At 43.6% G+C, this 18250-nt stretch overlaps 1 protein-coding gene across 10 annotated transcripts in view; it reads left to right on the top strand.

Moving 5' to 3' along the window:
• Positions 1–18250, top strand: part of PCDH15 (protocadherin related 15) — a 642731-nt gene that overhangs the window by 555849 nt on the left and 68632 nt on the right. For all 10 annotated transcript variants that reach the window (XR_004418559.1, XR_004418557.1, XR_004418555.2 and 7 more), the window contains 3 exons: positions 2461–2577; positions 12277–12417; positions 14633–14745. Coding sequence is in view for 3 of the 10 variants with exons in the window: in XM_033065836.2 (XP_032921727.1) it covers positions 2461–2577; positions 12277–12417; positions 14633–14745 (371 nt within the window). In the remaining 7 variants the exon portion in view is untranslated. The remainder of the gene's footprint in view (positions 1–2460; positions 2578–12276; positions 12418–14632; positions 14746–18250) is intronic.

The raw sequence follows: 18250 nt of genomic DNA, 5'->3' as shown, positions 1-18250 counted from the left end.
CTGTCCCAGGCTGCTCCAAGCCCCAAAGTCCAACCTGGCCTTGGACACTGCCAGGGATCCAGGGGCAGCCACACCTGCTCTGGGCACCCTGTGCCAGGGCCTGCCACCCTCCCAAGGAACAATTCCTTCCCAATATCCCATCCATCCCTGCCCTCTGTCATTTTGAAGCCATTCTTCCTTGTCTTGTTCCTCCAGGCCCGTGTAAATTATCTCTCTCCAAGGTCCTCACTCCAGTCCAGAGATGGAGTTTTCAGGTTTTCAGCACAGAGAGACTTTGGACAACAAATATTTGGAGCAATTCCTGGGCTTTGTTCTGAGCAGAGACCAAAGCCCCAGACATGTTTTGGTTTTAAACACAAAATAATTGAATATAACATCTGATGGCTTCTTAAAACACATCTAATCCTTGCACAGAAGTGGATGCAGCACATGATTACAGTCCTCAAGCACAGGTTCAGGAATGGGGCAGTAAACTCCCCCCACAGTGGTTGTAAGAAGTCATGAAATCACCTTTTAAATCTGAGGTGTAATCCCACAAGTGGGACCAAACTGCAGCATCTGAAAACCTTCCCCACTTCACTCCTCCAACCACATAAACCCTGTCTGCCATTAACTCAAATCCAGGTTTCTATTAACAATCAGACATGCTCCAAAATATGGGAAATCTGGGTAATGGATTCTCCATATTTCTCACTTTCAAATACCTGGGTTGCCTATTTTGACAGTAAGGAAATAACAGCTATGTATTTACAGATAACTACAAACCAGCTTTTGTGTCACTGCTTATCTGGCTGCAGATTTATTCTATTTTTATACAGATTTATTTACAAAAGGGAGTGAAAGGCAAAGCATAGCACCCCCAAAGCTGTCTCCCTAGCATAGATACTCTTTATCTACCACTTTTTTGTTCGTTTTGTTCTTCCTTGCTCCCATGGGGCAGTGCAGAAGCACTACAGGATCCTGACATCCCTTCCCTGCACAAAGATAAGGATGAAACACAATTTGGGAGAGATGGTTTAATTTTAGTGTTCTTGAGAATCCACATTTACACCTTTAAAAACAGGCTAAGACCTATGAAGGGATTTCTTGATGGCAGCTCGTTAACTCAGCTGTCACCATGTCAGCATGTGCTTGATCCCACTCCCCCACCACATTCCTTATTCTCTGAGCAGGACACAACACTTACACAGGGCTTTTATTTAGGAAAAAAGATTGGTAAGGAACAAACACTGCCCTGTCTGCAAGGAGTATGGAAATGCTGAACAAAAATGTTGGGAAGTGAGACTGTCATGTGGGAATGGCAAAGAGGAGAAACAAAGCAGGAGGGGAGGGAAGGCACTAAGGAGGAAATCAATATGTAATTTAAAACTCATTAAGCCAGTCACTTGCTGTAATGCACTGATACTCACCCAGGTGCCCCCGAAGGTGGGGACAGGCCAAACAGCTACAGCAGGAGAAAAATCCCTGCAGTGCAGCATTCCCAGCATAAAATAGCTTTTGGAATGTCACTGTACACAGGGACATTCCTGGTTTTTTGGTTTATGGGGACACCAAGAGACCTTTCATGCTTGTGCCCCGCTAAGTTAAAAATGTAAATATTTAATACCAGGGTGTTAAACCCCCTCTTCCTCCTTCTTCACTGCTCTGGGAAAAGCACTCCTTGGATTCGAATCCCTGCCTCCAGATTCCCACAGAATCATGGAATGCTTGGTGTTGGAAAGGACATTAAAGCCCATCTCCTTCCACCCTGCCACTGGCAGGGACATCTTCCACTGGACCAAGTGACCTGTCCCAGTTAATGGCACACAACATTCAATGAGTGACAGACTGCTCTGATTTGACTATGCCAAAACCAAAAGACTTTCTAGAGAAGAATAAACTTGAATTGGAAAAAGTGTTTTGGTAGACATCTTGTTTTATGAAAGAAAAAAAACCAAAAACTGTTTATTTTTCATCTCTACACAAAGAGAAGCAACTCTGGATGACTCTGCAAGATATTTAAGATATGTTTAGGTATATATGCAAATATATACATATATTTATGTATCCTTGCCTATCTCAGGCACAAGAATTTGTGCAAATGCCCTTTTGTCTTACAAAGGATATTTTATTTCCCCTTAATTTACTGGATATTAAAGGTAACAAGCACCATCAAGCCAGAGCAGTTCATTCCTTTTGGAAAATGAGCCTAACCTGCTGCCACAGAAGGAAGTGGTGTGAAATTCTCTGCTCTGTTCTCTTGTGGAGCTGTATTTTCCTGCAGAATTCCCTTCTACAGAGCAGTCCCACATCCATTTTCCCTTGAATATTCAGCACCTTCCCTCCTCATTTTGTGCAGGGGAATAGAATCGGGAGTGGCGATCCTACGGAGGGAGGGAGAGACTCAACAAAAACATTTGTGAATGCATCTGGAATTTTGTTGGAACTCCAGGACTAAAGTGTGAATTCTGCTTTTTGCAGGATATGAATGATTACTCGCCAGTGTTCAGCCAGAAGCTCTACAGGGGGATGGTTGCTCCTGATGCAGTCAAGGGCACTGTTATCACCACGGTCTCAGCTGAGGATCAGGATCCCCCGGTAAGGAAAACTCTTAAAATTCCACACCCCAGAGGGAGGAAACTCGCACCCTCCCAAGTTCCCCCGCTCTATCACTGACTCAGACTATGAGGAGCTTCACAGAGGAGTAACTCCTGCATTTGTTTCATGTCAGCCTGGCTTTGCTGTTCAGGACAGAGGCTGCATTTCCAAGGCTGCCTCCTGGAGCTGGAAGATCAATGCTACAGCTCTTGTCTGCCAGGGAGGCTTTAGGAAAGCTCTTTATCCAGCTTCAGAGAATGAGAGGAACAGGCAGGAAGGGGTGCTGGGGCTGTCTTTGGGGTCGTTCAAGAGGAAAGGAGCCACGGTTTTGTGAGGTTGTCACTGTTTGATGTCACAGCCACCGTGCACTTCCCAGCTGAGCCGTGCCAGATTGATGTGGGACTGCAGAGCTCACCAGCTGCACATTCCACGGGCAATATTTGAACCCAGGGTACTTGTTTTGGGGATAAAGTTTATTTTTGTCCCTGTTTCTTTCTGCTGCTGGAGCCCTGGGCACACACCTCTGACTCATTGCCTGTTCTGAGTTTGATGTCATTTCTGTCATCAGAGCCTGATGAACATCAGTGACCAGATGATCCTCTGAGGACAGGAAAAGCCAGAGCTGTTCTGCCAGCCAGGTTTAATTTTTAATTGCCAGTGTTTGGCATAAGAAGGAGAATAATCCTCAGGGGGAAGAGTTCAGGGGGAATGTGCCGTGAACATTAAAAGCTGATGAAGTGCTTGGACACAAATCAGGTACAGCTTAACTAAATGTGGTGTGATTGGGGTTTAGGCAGCTTTTATTTAACATTAAATAAATGTTGTTGCCTCACAATGAGGGATTTTGGTCTCTTTTTGCCCATTCTGATAAAAGCTTCATTTTATAATTGCTATGTCTAAGTTTTGAAGACTAAGAGATCACTGAGGGGAAACAAAATAGTTCTGATTAAGTACACTTATAATCCTTAGTCCTGTGCAATCAGCATTTCCAATGCAAAGTTATTTCATTTCTCATTTAACAACCCCAAACCCTGCTGAATATTTTATAACATTTTTCTCACTATCACATGAACACCTGTTGATGTTTATGAAGATTTAAAAATGAAGTTACCCTGAAGCCTCTAATAAATGCAAGGGCTATAAAAGTCAGACAGCTATGTAGGAAAGCTTTTAAAGGAGGTTTTGAAAGCAGTTTTTTTTATTTTAAAATAATGGCTGGTACTTTTGTCCCTCATCATTTTTATTTTAAAAGTAAAACTACCAGGCATAAATGGCTGTATTTCTTTTTCTGCCTGAGCCAGCCTGTGCTACTGGAAAATCTCTATTTATTTGAAGCTGTCTTTGACATTAAATGGTGTCACAAAGTATTTGATATGAATTCACTGGAAATTTGGTTTAAAAGCACAAAACCTTTTCACTGCTCAGCAAGGGGACCTTGCTCTAAATTTGCCTTAAGGGATGGAATATTCTTAGTTATCACCAGTATTTTACTTGTGTGGTTTGGGGGTTTTAAACCTGTTGGAATCTTATTTGCAGGGTACTAATACATTTATTTTATCAGTTTAGGGAAAGAAATATGTATCTATTAAAAAAATAATTGCAGCTTTAAAATATGCCTGTTTATAAGAGCCCAACTCATTTGAAGTCTCCAAGCTTAACTTTTCCTGTTGTTATTTTGCAAGTAATGTACGTAATTCCCATATCCAGAATAAAAGCCCAGCCAGATTTTTCCATCATCTGCAATAAAAGCTTTTCAGACCTAATCAGCTCCTCAGAGACAACCATTGTTTTCAGCAAGTCCCAACGTTGTCCAATTAATATGGATGCTATGAGGATCCAGCTGGAAAGGCCCAGCATCTGTGTGGGATTTCTCTGCAAATCTGAATTTTTCCAGGAGCAGAAGAGCAGGTTTAGGGGAAGGAGAAGGAGGTGGGAATGGTGTCAGTGGAGGTGGGCTCTCCATATTAACAAACAAGCATTAATTTAGGTGAAACATGAGAGGGGGAATGACATTTAGAAATGATATTTAGAAATTTAGAGCATATAGGGGTAAGAGTGAGCTTTTACTATTAAATTAATCCAACAGAACTTCACTTATTGGAGATGAAGATGAAAGCATCTCTTGTTTTATTAAAAAAAATCCTGCAATCAAACCCTCACACACTGAGTTATTTACAATTCCGTGTACCTTCCACATAGGAATGTGTAACCATATGAACAAATCTGAGGGTGAAAATGTGAGATTTTCATAATTTAACTGGTGCTTAAAACCTCAGGCCATCAATAGAATGTACTGGTGATAAGAAGATGGGTTTTGCTGCAAAAACTCCACAGATTTCTGATTATTACAAAGAGTGGCTTGGTTACAACAGAAATAATTTGTGCCAGAGTCAAGCACTTCCTCAAAGGTATTTTGTAATGTCTTTATTTCAACCTGTGAATTTCAAAGTGGTCAAAACCTCTTGGCCTGAGAGCATCAGAGACCTCTGATAGTTATTCTTCAGGCCCTTGGTGAAATGTCAATTAAAACATAAAACCCAGAGCTTTTCTCTAAAGGCCACAGAAAGATTTGCAGGGCTGTTTTGAGTAAATGTCACTTTAAATTCTTACCAGTTGCTCCTTTCTTTTTTAGTTTTAATTCTCTTTTTATTTGCAGTGACTGAGAATGTAAATTATGTTTTAGTAGCTGCTTCTGCATGTGTTATAAACTTGAAACACCCTTCTGGTCGTTGAAATCTGGGAGGTTTTGCCTGAAAATTTTGTTCTCATTAAATCTGGTAAATCAACATTTTATCCTTTGGTTGTTTGGAACAATCTGCAGTGAATTTTTCTACATTTTTATAGTAACATTTTCTAGAAATACATAAATAATTTTTCAAATTACTTGATGCATCTTTAAGTTGCTCACCCTGCCTTTCCCAGAGGAGCTTCTACCTAATTCCAGGTATAAGCAGGAAATATTAAGCAAAAACCAACAAAAGCAGGCCAGAGGGAATGATGGGGATAAAGCAGAGCCATGTCTGCCAAGGAAAAACTTTCTAAATAACCGGTAACCTTATAAGAATAAAAATCCTTGATTTTAAGCACATTGAAGCTGGAATTATTGCAGCAGCTGAGCACTTTTTTATGTGAACAATCCCTTTAATTGTGAGTTCTCTCTCACACATCAGCTTGAGCTTCCTTTCCAGAGGTGGTGAACAGCAGCTTGAGGAATTTTCAATGTATTGGGGATTTTTAGTCCCTTGGAGTGGGTGAGTTTAGGCTGTTGGATACTGTGACCAGAAAAACTGGTGAGCCCTGTGCAGGGAAGCTCTGCCTACACTACACCCCTGGAATTCCAGCTGAGCAGAAGCACCCAAACAGATCTGTGCTCCCAGAGTGATTCCCAGCTGGCTTTGCCTGGCTGCCCACAATAGGAACAGAAATGGGAGAAAACCAAGACAGAGAGAACTGTGGGAGGTGTCCCTGCTGGTGGGAGGGGTTGGAATGAGATGATCTTTAAGGTCACTCTCCCAGGTGCTCCAAGCCCCATCCAGCCTGCCCTTGGACACTGCCAGGGATCCAGGGGCAGCCACAGCTTCTCTGGGCACCCTGTGCCAAGGCTTCACCACTCTCCCAGGGAACAATTCCTTCCCAATATCCCATCCATCCCTGCCCTCTGGCAGTGGGAAGCCATCCTTCCTTGTCCTGGCACTCCATCCCATGCAAACATGTCTCTGTGTTTCTTGTCAGCTCCTCCAGGCACTGTAAGGCCACAGGTGGGTCATCCCAAAGCTTCTCCCCTCCAGGCTGAACAATCCCAGCTCTCCCAGCCTTTTCTCCCAGCAGAGCTGCTCCATCCCTTTGATCATCCTGGTGCCTCCCCTGGATTCTCTCCAACAGTCCCATGACCTTCTTATGTTGGAGGCACCAGAATTCCAGGTGGGGTCTCACCTGAGCAGAGTAAAGGGGGAGAAGCACCTCTGTGAAAATATTTCCCTTCACATCCTGCTTTATTTTAGTTAACACAAATGTGCTCAGATTTGTGTTCTCTTAGATGCTTCCCAGCCTTTTCAGGGAAAGATTCCAAAGCCTGGACAAAGACAGTATCTGGCTCAGTGTCCTGCTCTTCTGGATGTTGCTGGCACAGTCCTCAGTCTCCCAGCAGCACATACTGCCAGCCATCTCTTTTTTTGGGCATTTAGATCATCCTTTGGAGCTGAAGAAATCATCAGCCTGGATTAGTGTTGGATAAATCCCTTGGAGACAAGGGGAGTTTTCTTCCCGGTGAACATTTTATGCCTCACTGAAGTGGCGTGGTAATGAGAGATGAAAAAGTGGTTCTGAGTGGTCTCAAAGCTCTTAATCCTCCAAAAATGTGGGCAGGAGAGCACCAGGAGCTGTTAGATAAATGCTCAGTTTATTTATCAGAGGTGATTCCCAGGACTGACATAAAAAGAAGTGTTTGTTTTTCCTATATATCCCTTTTTTGATAGTGGTTATCACTGTAAGAGCTGGGATATTTTGGCCGTGGGCAAATCCCCTCCATATCCTGCTATTTTTTTTAATTGGAAATGTTAATAGAAACAGATGCAGAACACTAATTTTAACGAGCAGCCAGCTTCCAGAGCTCCAGAACATTCCATTTAATGCTTTATCTGTTCTCCCAATACCTCCTGAGGCTTTCCTTCAGTGGAGCCCTCTTGTCAAACTGGGAGTAATTGTCCTTATTGTCTTCCATGCACTCACTAAAAGTAAGAGGCTATTAGATATTTAATTAAAGATTTCACTGCATTTTAATTGAAGGTAAAAAATCATTTTCAGGCAGGCCAGACCTTGATCTTTTAGAAGCTCTTCCTGTGGAATTTCAGTGGCTGCTGGAGATTACAATATAGGATACATGCCACAAATTCCAGGAGTTCTTCAAGTAATTTTATCTCAAGGCTTTAAAAGTTGATGGGGCTTTTTTGTGTTCAGCTTGTGAGAGTTAAAAATTTAGAATTTCCAGCTTCAGCAATTCAGAAATACAGATAACTCTTGTCGAGTTATCTACTAAAGAGTAAAATCCTTCAAATTTTAGGGTTCATGTGAATGAAATTAGGGTGAATTTATATGAGTGCACCATTCACATCCCTAAGCTGATGTAAAACCCACCAAACTCATCCAACTGCTCTGCACTGTCCCATCTTCCATGGTTGCTTTGAGTAAGTTACCAAAACTTGGGAATTTGTGGGGTTTAGCACCACTTTCTGTTTTTTTTTCATGGAACTAGTTTTACAAAACTTTCCTGATTGAACTCCCTATTATACAAATTATTCAGATTTGTGTTGAAATCTATATATGGAGATAATATATGGAGAGAGATCTGGAGAGAGAACTGTGTTCATGATGCTGCCATTTCATACTGGTCTTTAGGGGTGAAATCCAGGCACATCTGGCATCTTCACCTGGTGACTTCAAATGAAAGTGAAATCCATTTCCCCACATTCTTTCCTGGGCCAAGGAATTGTAGGGTTTTGTGGCTCTTACCAGTTTGAATCCCTGAGTGGTTTGGGTTGGGAGGGACCTTAAAGCTCATCCAGTGCCACCCCATTCCATATGCAGTGACATCTTCCACTATCCCAAGTTGCTCCAAGCCCCGTCCAGCTCCATGGACACTTCCAGGGATCCAGGGGCAGCCACAGCTGCTCTGGGCACCCTGTGCCAGGGCCTGCCCACCCTCCCAGGGAACAATTCCTTCCCAATATCCCATCCATCCCTGCCCTCTGGCAGTGGGAAGCCATTCCCACTTGTCGCTGCATCCCTTGTCCCCAGTCCCTCTCCAGTTCTTCTAGAGTTCCTTTAGGCACTGGAAGAAGCTCTAAGGTCTCCCTGGAGTCCTCTCTTCTCCAGGCTGGACATTACCAAAGGTCTCCTATCTTCCTAGCAGAGGTGCTCCAGCCTGCCTCTCCTGGAGAGTGGAAGTAACAATTCCTGGCCTCTTCTCGAGTTGCTTGCAGAAACATGCAAGAAAATCCCCAATAATCATGGTGTTTTCCTTTTTTCCATTTTTCCTGGCTTTATTCCATTACAATTTCCCTGCTGGGAGTTATCTGGACAGTGCACTGTGCACCATGCAAGGCCCCTTTTCCAGGGGCAGCCTCACCAACATTGTGGTAGCTGTCACCTGTGTCAGAAATAAATGGCATTTCCCCAGAGCAAATGGAATCTTACGGAACCATGCAGCCATGGAAGAAATGATTGGAACTGGATGAGCTTCATTTAAGTTTCATGTTAGTCCTGAATCTTAGGGAAACTTTGCTTGGAGAGAATGAATGTGGTGCCTGCCAAGCACAATCTTTGCTCTGTGGTTTATTTGGGAATATTATCAGCTAGATTCAAGTTTTGCTGCAGACAAAATAATGCATCTAAATTAATTTAGAACAAAGGCAAAAGATTATTAATATTTCAGATAATTAAAACTCACTTCTAAATAGATTTCCCTGGGAAATCTCTCTGGAGATTTTCCTAATTTCATCAGTGCCAAAATACCATAAATAAAAAATAAATCTTGGTTTTGTTATTTTTCTGAAGTGACAGGAGCAAAGTGTACTTAGTAATCACATCAGGAGCAACAATAACCTGATGAGTTTTTTGTTTATTTAATCACAAATTACCTGGTGTGAGGAGCTTTAATGATGATGAGGACTCTTAGTCTTCCAAGCAAGTTTAAGGCCATTACTTCAAGCCCAAATAGGCTGAATTTCAGCAGGTAATTTGCTCTTAATTATAACATTGAAGAAAAATGACTGAAGCAGGGAATGCCAGGGGGAAAGTTGATAATGAAGTCTGCTATGCCATGATCCCAGAAATTCTCACTTTTTCCAGGATTTGCCCTCTTTAGCACGTGTGAAGTGCTTTTAACTATGAACACAATCATTTATTAATTTGCTAACCACTCAAACATGCCTGGCAGACCCAGCTGGGATGATTAAAGCTGCTGATGGCCTCATAAACTCTGCCCCGGCTAGAATGCCTTGGAGAACTTCAAGAGGCAACACTCAAATTACTTCTGTTGGATCAGCAAAACATTGATAGCATTTAGTGAGCTCAAACCACTTTTGTAGCCATTTCCATTGCTGTTTACAAAAGGAAATGTTCTGTTCCCATGTAGTTTGAGTCTGGCATGGCATGTGGAATATATTCCCAATCCCAACAAAGCACATTACTGAATACAGGTGAAAATCAGCAATCCACCATTAAGGATGTTCTGGCTGTTTAAACACAATATAAAGGTCAAAGCCTGATCCAAGCTCAAGACTCAGAGGTTTTCGAAAATTAAATCATGCTGTTGTTAGGACAGAAATGTTTCTCTGATTCTACTCCCAAATATATTTAGCAAATAATTTAGTTGGAGTTCAGTAAAATGTCCCAAATCTCTGTGTATCCGGACTTTGGCATGCTGCAAAATCATTATTCAGACATTAGTGTGCAAAGAGGATCAGAGGGAATCTGTCCTAGACTCCCTAGGGTGGATGAAGAGACAGATGAGGCATCCTAAAAGTAGCTGGGAGAAGTTGGCCCATTGCATAACCTGGTACTCATGAGGGATTTCAGCCTACCAGGTGACTGCTGGAAAATTGCCCTAGTTTGGAGGACAGGTATCTGCTGAGAAAGGCAGGAGCCTCGCTTTAGAATGGAGAATGTAAACCCTCTCCCTCCAAATTATTATAATTTTGAAATCAAGGGGCTCTCAGGCAAAGATATGGGAATTAGGAATAACAGTTCTTTACTAGGGAAATTAAAATAGAAATACAGTACTACAAAGAAACAAACTCCAAGCCCTGACAAAGTCAGAGTACAACCTGACACCCTGTCAGGCAGGGTGTTGGCAGCAGTCCCATTCAATGGTGGCTGCATCCTCCTGCAGTGACAGATGTGATTCAGTTGGAGCAGTGCTCCTGTACAAGGTGCAGTTTCCCTCCGGAGGTCCAGTGGTGATGTAGAGAAATCCGGTTTTCCTCTGGAGTCCAGTGGAGAAAGGGGCTCCCTTAGTGTCCCAAACCCTCTGTTTTTATCTTGGTAAGAAATGTTGGGCTCTTTCCCCTGGCTGGAGCAACTTCCAATGGGATGCAGTAATTTTATCAGTCACACAGTGGGACTCAATGGCCATGAGCAGAAAATGACTGGCTGGAGGAAGGATGGGTTGTGAAAAGATAAAGAACAATGCCCTGCCTGGTTTCAATGGATGGCCCATTAGCAGAATATCTCCTGTGGAGATAAGGATCACTGCCCCCACCCTCAACAGATGGTGATAGAATAGATACCTTTTATCACACTCTGTATTGTAACCCAAGACAAAAATAAACCCTGCAGAGACAGAACCCTACAGGAGATGCAGAGAGGAAAGATCCAGGAGATCCAGTTCCCTGGAGTGTGTGGAAGGAAAAGGGCCAAAGACCAGCTAGAACTTCTCTTGGTACAGCCATAAAAACAATAAAAAATGTTTCCATAAACATATCAACAACAAGAAGTGGGCTAAGGACAATCTCCATCATTTTTATTGTATGCCAGCAGGTCAGAGCAGTGCCTGTCCCCCTGTGCTGGCACCTCAAATCCTAGGGTCTGTTCTGGGCCCTCCTGGCCAGAGAGCCCTGGAGGGGCTGGAGCGTGTCCAGGGAAGGGAACGGAGCCCTGGAGGGGCTGGAGCCCCAGCAGGGGCTGAGGGAGCTGGGAAAGGGGCTCAGCCTGGAGAAAAGGAGGCTCAGGGGGAACCTTCTGGCTCTGCACAACTCCCTGCCAGGAGGGAACAGCCAGGGGGGGTCGGGCTGTGTGCTGCCAGGGAACAGGGACAGGACAAGGGGAAACGGCCTCAAGCTGTGCCAGGGGAGGCTCAGCTTGGACAGCAGGAGGAATTTCTGCATGGAAAGGGTGCTCAGGCCTTGGCAGGGGCTGCCCAGGGAGGTTTGGAGTCCCCATCCCTGCAGGTGTTCCATAAAGATGTGGCTGGTGCACTTGGGGGCATGGGTCAGTGCTGGCCTCAGGAGCACTGCACTAATGGTTGGACTCAATGACCCTTGAGGTGATTGTTGGAAAATAATGGATACCCTAAGAAACTTCATCCTTCCAATAATTTTTATTTTTTAGGCAGGTGGTGTTAAACCAGTTAAATGGATAAGCAGCCTTCAATTAGAAAATGCTGATATACTGATGGGAAAAATTCTTCTCTTCAACCCTCTGGCAGTGCTGCTTCCGATCCCCCTTTGGCTTTGGTGTTTCAGACTCTTTGTGATACAACCAGGGGCTACCTGGACTGAGTAATCCTTGTCGCCAAAGCAGGGTCTGAACTGTGGGGAGGGTTAAAATCCATCTGCAAAATGGCGTTCTCTTTAACCACTGACGAATTTCTTAAATGAGTTTTATACCAAGTGAAAATATTTTTGTAAGTTATTTTAACCAGCCTTAAGCCATGCCCATCTTCAGTATCAGTTTTTATAAAACATTTTTTGTTTTAAGTGGCTGGGGGTTCATCCCTTTTCTTTCCTAACCTCTGGTTATTTTTCTTTCTGGACCTCTCAGGTGTCATGGAAGGTATTTTGGGGGGATTGAATGGGTTGCTCATGTTTGAGGAAGACAAACAGCAAGTTCTGCTTGTGATGGCCTTATCAGTGTTGCATTTTAATCCTTCTGGAGGTGTGTAAAAACCCAAAAATACCCAATTTGCCTCTTTTTGCATTTCAGGGCACCCCAGCGAGTCGAGTTCGCTACAAGGTGGATGTTGTCCAGTTTCCCTACAGTGCCAGCATTTTTGATGTAGAGGAAAACTCCGGACGTGTCGTCACCCGAGTGAACCTCAACGAGGAGCCCAGCACAGTGTTCAAGGTACAAATTCAGCTGCAGTGCCAGGAAATGTTCCCTAAATTTGCTGGGATTCCTTTTGCCGTTCATGATTCTCCTTTGTTTCTTTGTTTTTTCTATTGCATAGTAAGATCCCAGAATCAATAAGGTTGGAAAAGACCTCCAAGGTCAAATCCAAACCTTTCACTGGATTTCCATGCAAAATTTCAATTCTGTTTGTTCCTTTGTTTCCTTCTTTTTCTCCTGGCATGTGTTTTGTGCCATTGTGATTTCAGGAATGTCTTGAATGGATGTGGTTGCACCTGTTGGGAGGGTGGGGAAAACAGGGAGGCAGCTTGGGGAACCCTCATTTTACCCAAGTTCACTTTCAACAGGGCTTTTGGAGAGAATTTGGGGAGAACTTTGTAGGAAGAGCAAGATACCTTGTAAATGAAGTTACTGCACAGCTGGGTAGTTCAGAAGCTCCTGTTCACAAGTGTTTTAATGTAAAAACATTGATTTTAAGGAAACCTAAATTCCCATTTCATTGTCACTGGTCCTAAAGAGTCTGGAGTCAGTTAGTGTGGATTAAGGTATGATTTTAACCTAAATCAGTAGACCCTCTGCCCTTTAAGATCCATGAAGGGAGGTGGTAGTAAAAAAATGAAAATAGAAGTGGATCAGTAAAGAAAAAAAAAGTTATATCCATAATATCTTGAGTTTGGTGTAATTGCCCTACTTGTAAACTTCCTTACAGTCATTAAGGTGTTTTTTTTTTTCTTCCTTCAGTTATTAATTTCTGAAATGAGGGTTAAAGAGAGGTTTATTTGCACACTTTCCATTATCAGGAATAAAGCTGTCCACTGTTTTCCACTCCTGAGTGTCCCATCAAGGGCTACTTGAGCTGGAGCAGTCCCTGGTTTAGGACAGTGCTAATTAAAGTCCTTTTAAATTTCTAAATCATATAATAAAACCCAAGGGGAAGAGGATTTTTTCTTGGTTAACATCATAAGGTTGGAACTTTTCTATTGCTGCACTTGTTGTTTTTACTTAGTACTTATTTTGTGGGGCTGTTTTCCAAAACTGGGATCTATCCCACACTGCTTCATACTAGGGCAGTAAATGGGACATTCAGCAGGGAATTACTTTTCAGAAAATGTGGATTCTTAGAAAAAAACCACAGAGAAGACTCCAGAAATCAGTGAAAGGAACACTTGGAGCTCATATTTGCTTCGAGACTACTGAGCTTGTGTCTGCTGCTGAGTCCTCTGGGAATTTTTCCAGTCACTCTTTAACATCGAGATAATTTCTGCAATTATATCTTGCACTGGTGACTTTCCTAATATACCAGCTGGATTAAAAAAAAAAGGGTTATTGTACAATAACTTGGTCTGGCAGAAATTAGTTGAAAATGCTCTGCTAGAATGAAGTGCAGACTTACCTCATGTGATGACCTCCAGAAATAAGGAAAAATTTAGGGAGAAAACTGGAAAAATGCCCATTGTTCCCTCTTCAGTGGGCTGGAGTCACATCCTTTTGCAAGCAGATTTCATGTGCAAGCTAAAAACGAATGGACCTGCTTGTGCCAGCACAAAATCACAGATTAAATCAACAAGCAGACATGAGAAAAGATTTTTTAAAATCATAATATTTATAACAGGCCCCATTTAAAAGAAGGTAATTTGGTCCATGTTTGAGCTTAGAGCATCTCCTTTCTGCAGAGGGCTTTTTGGAGGGGAGTGGGAAGTAATGTTAATTTTTTTGTTCTAATATGAGCCCTTGGTTCTACATATTAATGTCAGCAACAGATAATTCTCACCCAGGGCTTTTCCTGTTTGTTTTATTGGGAGTTGTAGAATCCCAGAATCCCTGAGGTTGGAAAAGCCCTCCAGGGCCATGGAGTCCAGCCTGTTACCAATCCCCACCAGAGCTCTGAGCGCCACATCCAGCAGTTTCTTGGACATCTCCAGGGGTGGGGACTGCAGACCTCCCTGAGCAGCCCATCCCAATGTTTAACAACCCTTTCCAGGAAGAAATCCTTCCAGTTTACCATGTGTCTGTAAATTTTCCAGCAGAGGTTCAACCTGAGAATGGCTGTCACCTTTTCCCCTCCGTGTTTTGTTCTTATACAATGCGTGACTTACAGCAAAAGAAAATCACGTCTGATTTTTTAGACCCTGCAAATACCAGAATTGCTGGAAGTCAGGATGAAAAATGTTCTTTTGTGTAGTCAGAGCCTGATTTCCTGTGTTGTCTGTAGCTGGTGGTCATTGCCTATGATGATGGGGACCCAGTGAAGTTCAACACCACCATGGTGGAAATCACGGTGCTGCAGCCCTCAGTCATCCCACGCTTCACACAGGATGAATACAGGTAAAGACTCCCTTCTTTCACCCTAAAACTGGTATTATTAAAGTCCAAATAAATTCCTGCTTAAAGGCTAGTCTGAAATAGAGCTACAAAAATACTCAGTTGTGGTGGAATTTTACTCTTAGCAGGTTGTCATCAGTTGGAAAGATCTGGGTTGATGGTGATAGTGAGGGAAGGTTTGCTTGAAATTTTCACCTCAGAAGTTGTTGAAAATGTCAGTCATTTGGATAAACAAATTTCATACTCTTGAATTGGGACTGGGATCATCAAGGCTCTAGGTTCAGTTTCCTGGAGAGTATTTTGACCCTCTGCACCATTTTTGTGAGACATTTTTTGATCCTCTACACCATTTGTGTGAGGCATGAGAGAGCTCAATACTCGACCTCTTCAATGTTAGAAGTGCAGGTGATGGTTATTATCACCACAGAGACATAATTTCATAAATGTACCCTCTGACAATTCAATATCATCGACCTCAGTGTCTTAAAATTCATCCAAAGCAAACCAGACAGTGGGGCACAGACTGATTAGTTTGTTAGATTTTGTAACAGAGAATATGTTCATGAATTTGACATCTGTACAATAATAGGATGTGATAAGATCAGGGCAAGCAGCTTCAGGATATCAAGAAGTTGCAATGTGTTCACTCTATGCCACTGCAGTGACATAATCAGCAGCAGAATGTAGTGGGGTTTGTACAGATATTTCCAAATCCAAGGACTGCAGGGAATCAGAAAGCAGAAATTGAACATAAATTGTCTTCAGCAAGCCCTAAAGATGGGATTGCTCAGCTATTTAAATGAATTTAAAGGAGACAAAAATTTGTTATCTGCACTCTTGTTTGTCCTCATGATTGGAGTATTAGCATATTTCTCACTTAAAGAAGTAGAAAATATCAAAAACATGTCTCTCTTCTCCTAATTTTGTATTTAACATGAAACAAATGTGAAATCTGAAGGACCAGTGCAAAATTACAAACTCTGCATTTAATAATAGTCCTTTGCTGATGGATTTTTCTCGAGACAGAAATTGTTCCCACTGCTCCCTGCAGTTTCTTAGTTATCCCCAGAGGTGTGCAGTGTTCGCTGCATTACTTTGGGTAATGTAGCAAATAAGAACATGGTCATTTGTGACTGAAATTTCAGATCAGGGCAGGCAGGTGTCTGCTGGAGCAAGCTTGCTGTGGAGGGAGTCCAGAGAGGGCCCAGAAATTGCTGAAGAGACTGGAGCACCTTCCCTCTGGGGCCAGGCTGGGAGAGCTGGGAGTTTTCAGCCTGGAGCAGAGAAGGTTGTGTGGAGAGCTCACAGCTCCTTCCAGGGCCTGCAGGGATGCAGGAAAGCTGGAGAGAGACCCTGCAACAGGAACTGGAGTGCCAGGATACAGGGAATGGGTTCCCACTGCCAGAGGACAGGTTGGATGGGATATTGGGGAGGCCCTGGCACAGGGTGCCCAGAGAAGCTGTGGCTGCCCCTGGATCCCTGGAAGTGTCCAAGGCCAGGCTTGGAGCAGCCTGGGACAGTGGAAGGTGTCCCTGCCCATGGCAAGGGTGGCACTGGATGGGCTTTGAGGTCCCTTCCAACCCAAACCACACTGGGACTGTGGGATTCCTGATCCTGCCTTGAGCTCCAGTTTTATCCCAGCAGCTGGGAATGTTATTTCACTACAGGGAAGAACTTGTGCAGTAAAAAGTGACTCATAGCCCATAATACCTTTGGATGACAACACCTGAATAACCCAGGTTATCTTTGTGTCTCTGTGAACTCCTTGGAATATCTGGACAGCCTGGTTTCCCTTTCCAAAGCACAGCTCCATTCCTGGGAAATCCTTTGCACAGTGTTGAGGAGCTCTTAAAATCTTTTGGGGACAGCAAAGGCAGTTATTTCTTTTCTTCATTGTCAAAAATGAAATTAAAACAACCCCAGAAGTTTCTGATTCAGCTTGGAGACTCAAATATTTGGGAGCAGGACTAGTGTTGATTCCTAAGGTTTTCAGGGATTGTCACACTCTGCAAGCTGTATTTGTGTTTGGTTTGTTGACAGTGATGCAAGCTGGAACTGGCAGATGTCACAGGACCTCATTTTCCAGTGACATGGGATATCTTTAGGGTGAAAGGCAGCACAGAGCAATGGTGCCCCTTGCAAAACAAAAAAAAATGCTGGATGTGGATGCTTGAATTTCAGATAGATTGAGAATTAGTGGCTTTAGAGTGGATTAGTATTGATCTTTGCTTGTCTAATTATCATAATCTGGATGATTCCAGCACAGTTCTCAAGCTGGTTTACAAACTTCCTGCCTGTGTATTTAGGGAAAGGTCACAGTTGAACAGTTTTACAGAATAAAGCTGCAGCCTGTGCTACAAAATCAAAAATAAATTAAAAAGAAGAAAGAGAGAGAGAGAGCAGATGGCATGAGCAGAAAGGGAGATGAAAGTGCCACTCTGCCTTGAGCTGAGCTGCAGAGCCTGGCAGCTCTGCCAGAGGAACACCAGCACTGCTTTGAGCCCTCCTCACACCCAGGGAAACTTTGATTGATCATTATCCATGTCTTAGAGCTACTTCCAGCAGAGACACCAGCCAAGTGGATGAAGGCAGACTGATATTTATTTACTGGCTTGCCCTCTGCATTGCTGCATCATTTGGGGCAAATTAATTGGTCTCTTTTCCCCCCACCTTCTTTGTTTAGATTGTAAATTATTCTGGAGACTTCTAAACACTGCTGTGCTCTCCATATCAAACAGCAAAGGGCAGCTGAGGGCTTTGAGATGCAGAAAATATAGAATGGAGCAGTTGATTTGTAATAACTGGGGGATAAAAACAGTTCCTTCCTAATGACTGTGAGAGATTCCCCCAAAAGTCCACCAGAGGGAATCTTCTGCATCTTTGGCTCCTCTGGAGGGGACTGGCAACTGGAGGCCAGGAGGGATTTGGAATGTCTCTCACCCCAGCATTCACTCCCTCTTAGAAGCAGAGCAACAGCAGGGAAATCTTCTCACTCTTTCAACTGCCTGGAAAAAGGTTGGAGCCAGGGGGGTCGGGCTGTGCTGCCAGGGAACAGGGACAGGACAAGGGGAAACGGCCTCAAGCTGTGCCAGGGGAGGCTCAGCTTGGACAGCAGGAGGAATTTCTGCATGGAAAGGGTGCTCAGGCCTTGGCAGGGGCTGCCCAGGGAGCTTTGGAGTCCCCATCCCTGGAAGAGCTCAAAACAGGTGTGGATGTGTCACCTGGGGACGTGGTTAGTGGGGAACAGGGCTCTGCTGGGTTCCCAGTTGGACACGATGCCTTTGAGGGCTTTTCCAACCCTAAGGACTCTGTTGTCAGCCCTGTGTGGTCCCAGTGCCCCAGCTGGATCTTCCCTGTGGAGCCCAGGAGCTGAGCTGCTTTAGCAGTGTGGGTCCTTGTGTGTCCTTGCCATGGATGTTAAGGATGACTCAGAGAGAGCTGATGGCAGCAGTGCCTGACAAACAAAGCGTTTTCCAAGCCAGGCATTGTTCCACAAAAACACAGTGTG

The sequence above is a fragment of the Catharus ustulatus genome, chromosome 8 (genome assembly GCF_009819885.2).
Source record: "Catharus ustulatus isolate bCatUst1 chromosome 8, bCatUst1.pri.v2, whole genome shotgun sequence".
In the NCBI taxonomy this organism is placed as follows: domain Eukaryota; kingdom Metazoa; phylum Chordata; class Aves; order Passeriformes; family Turdidae; genus Catharus; species Catharus ustulatus.
This window is presented reverse-complemented; position numbering and strand designations above follow the sequence as displayed.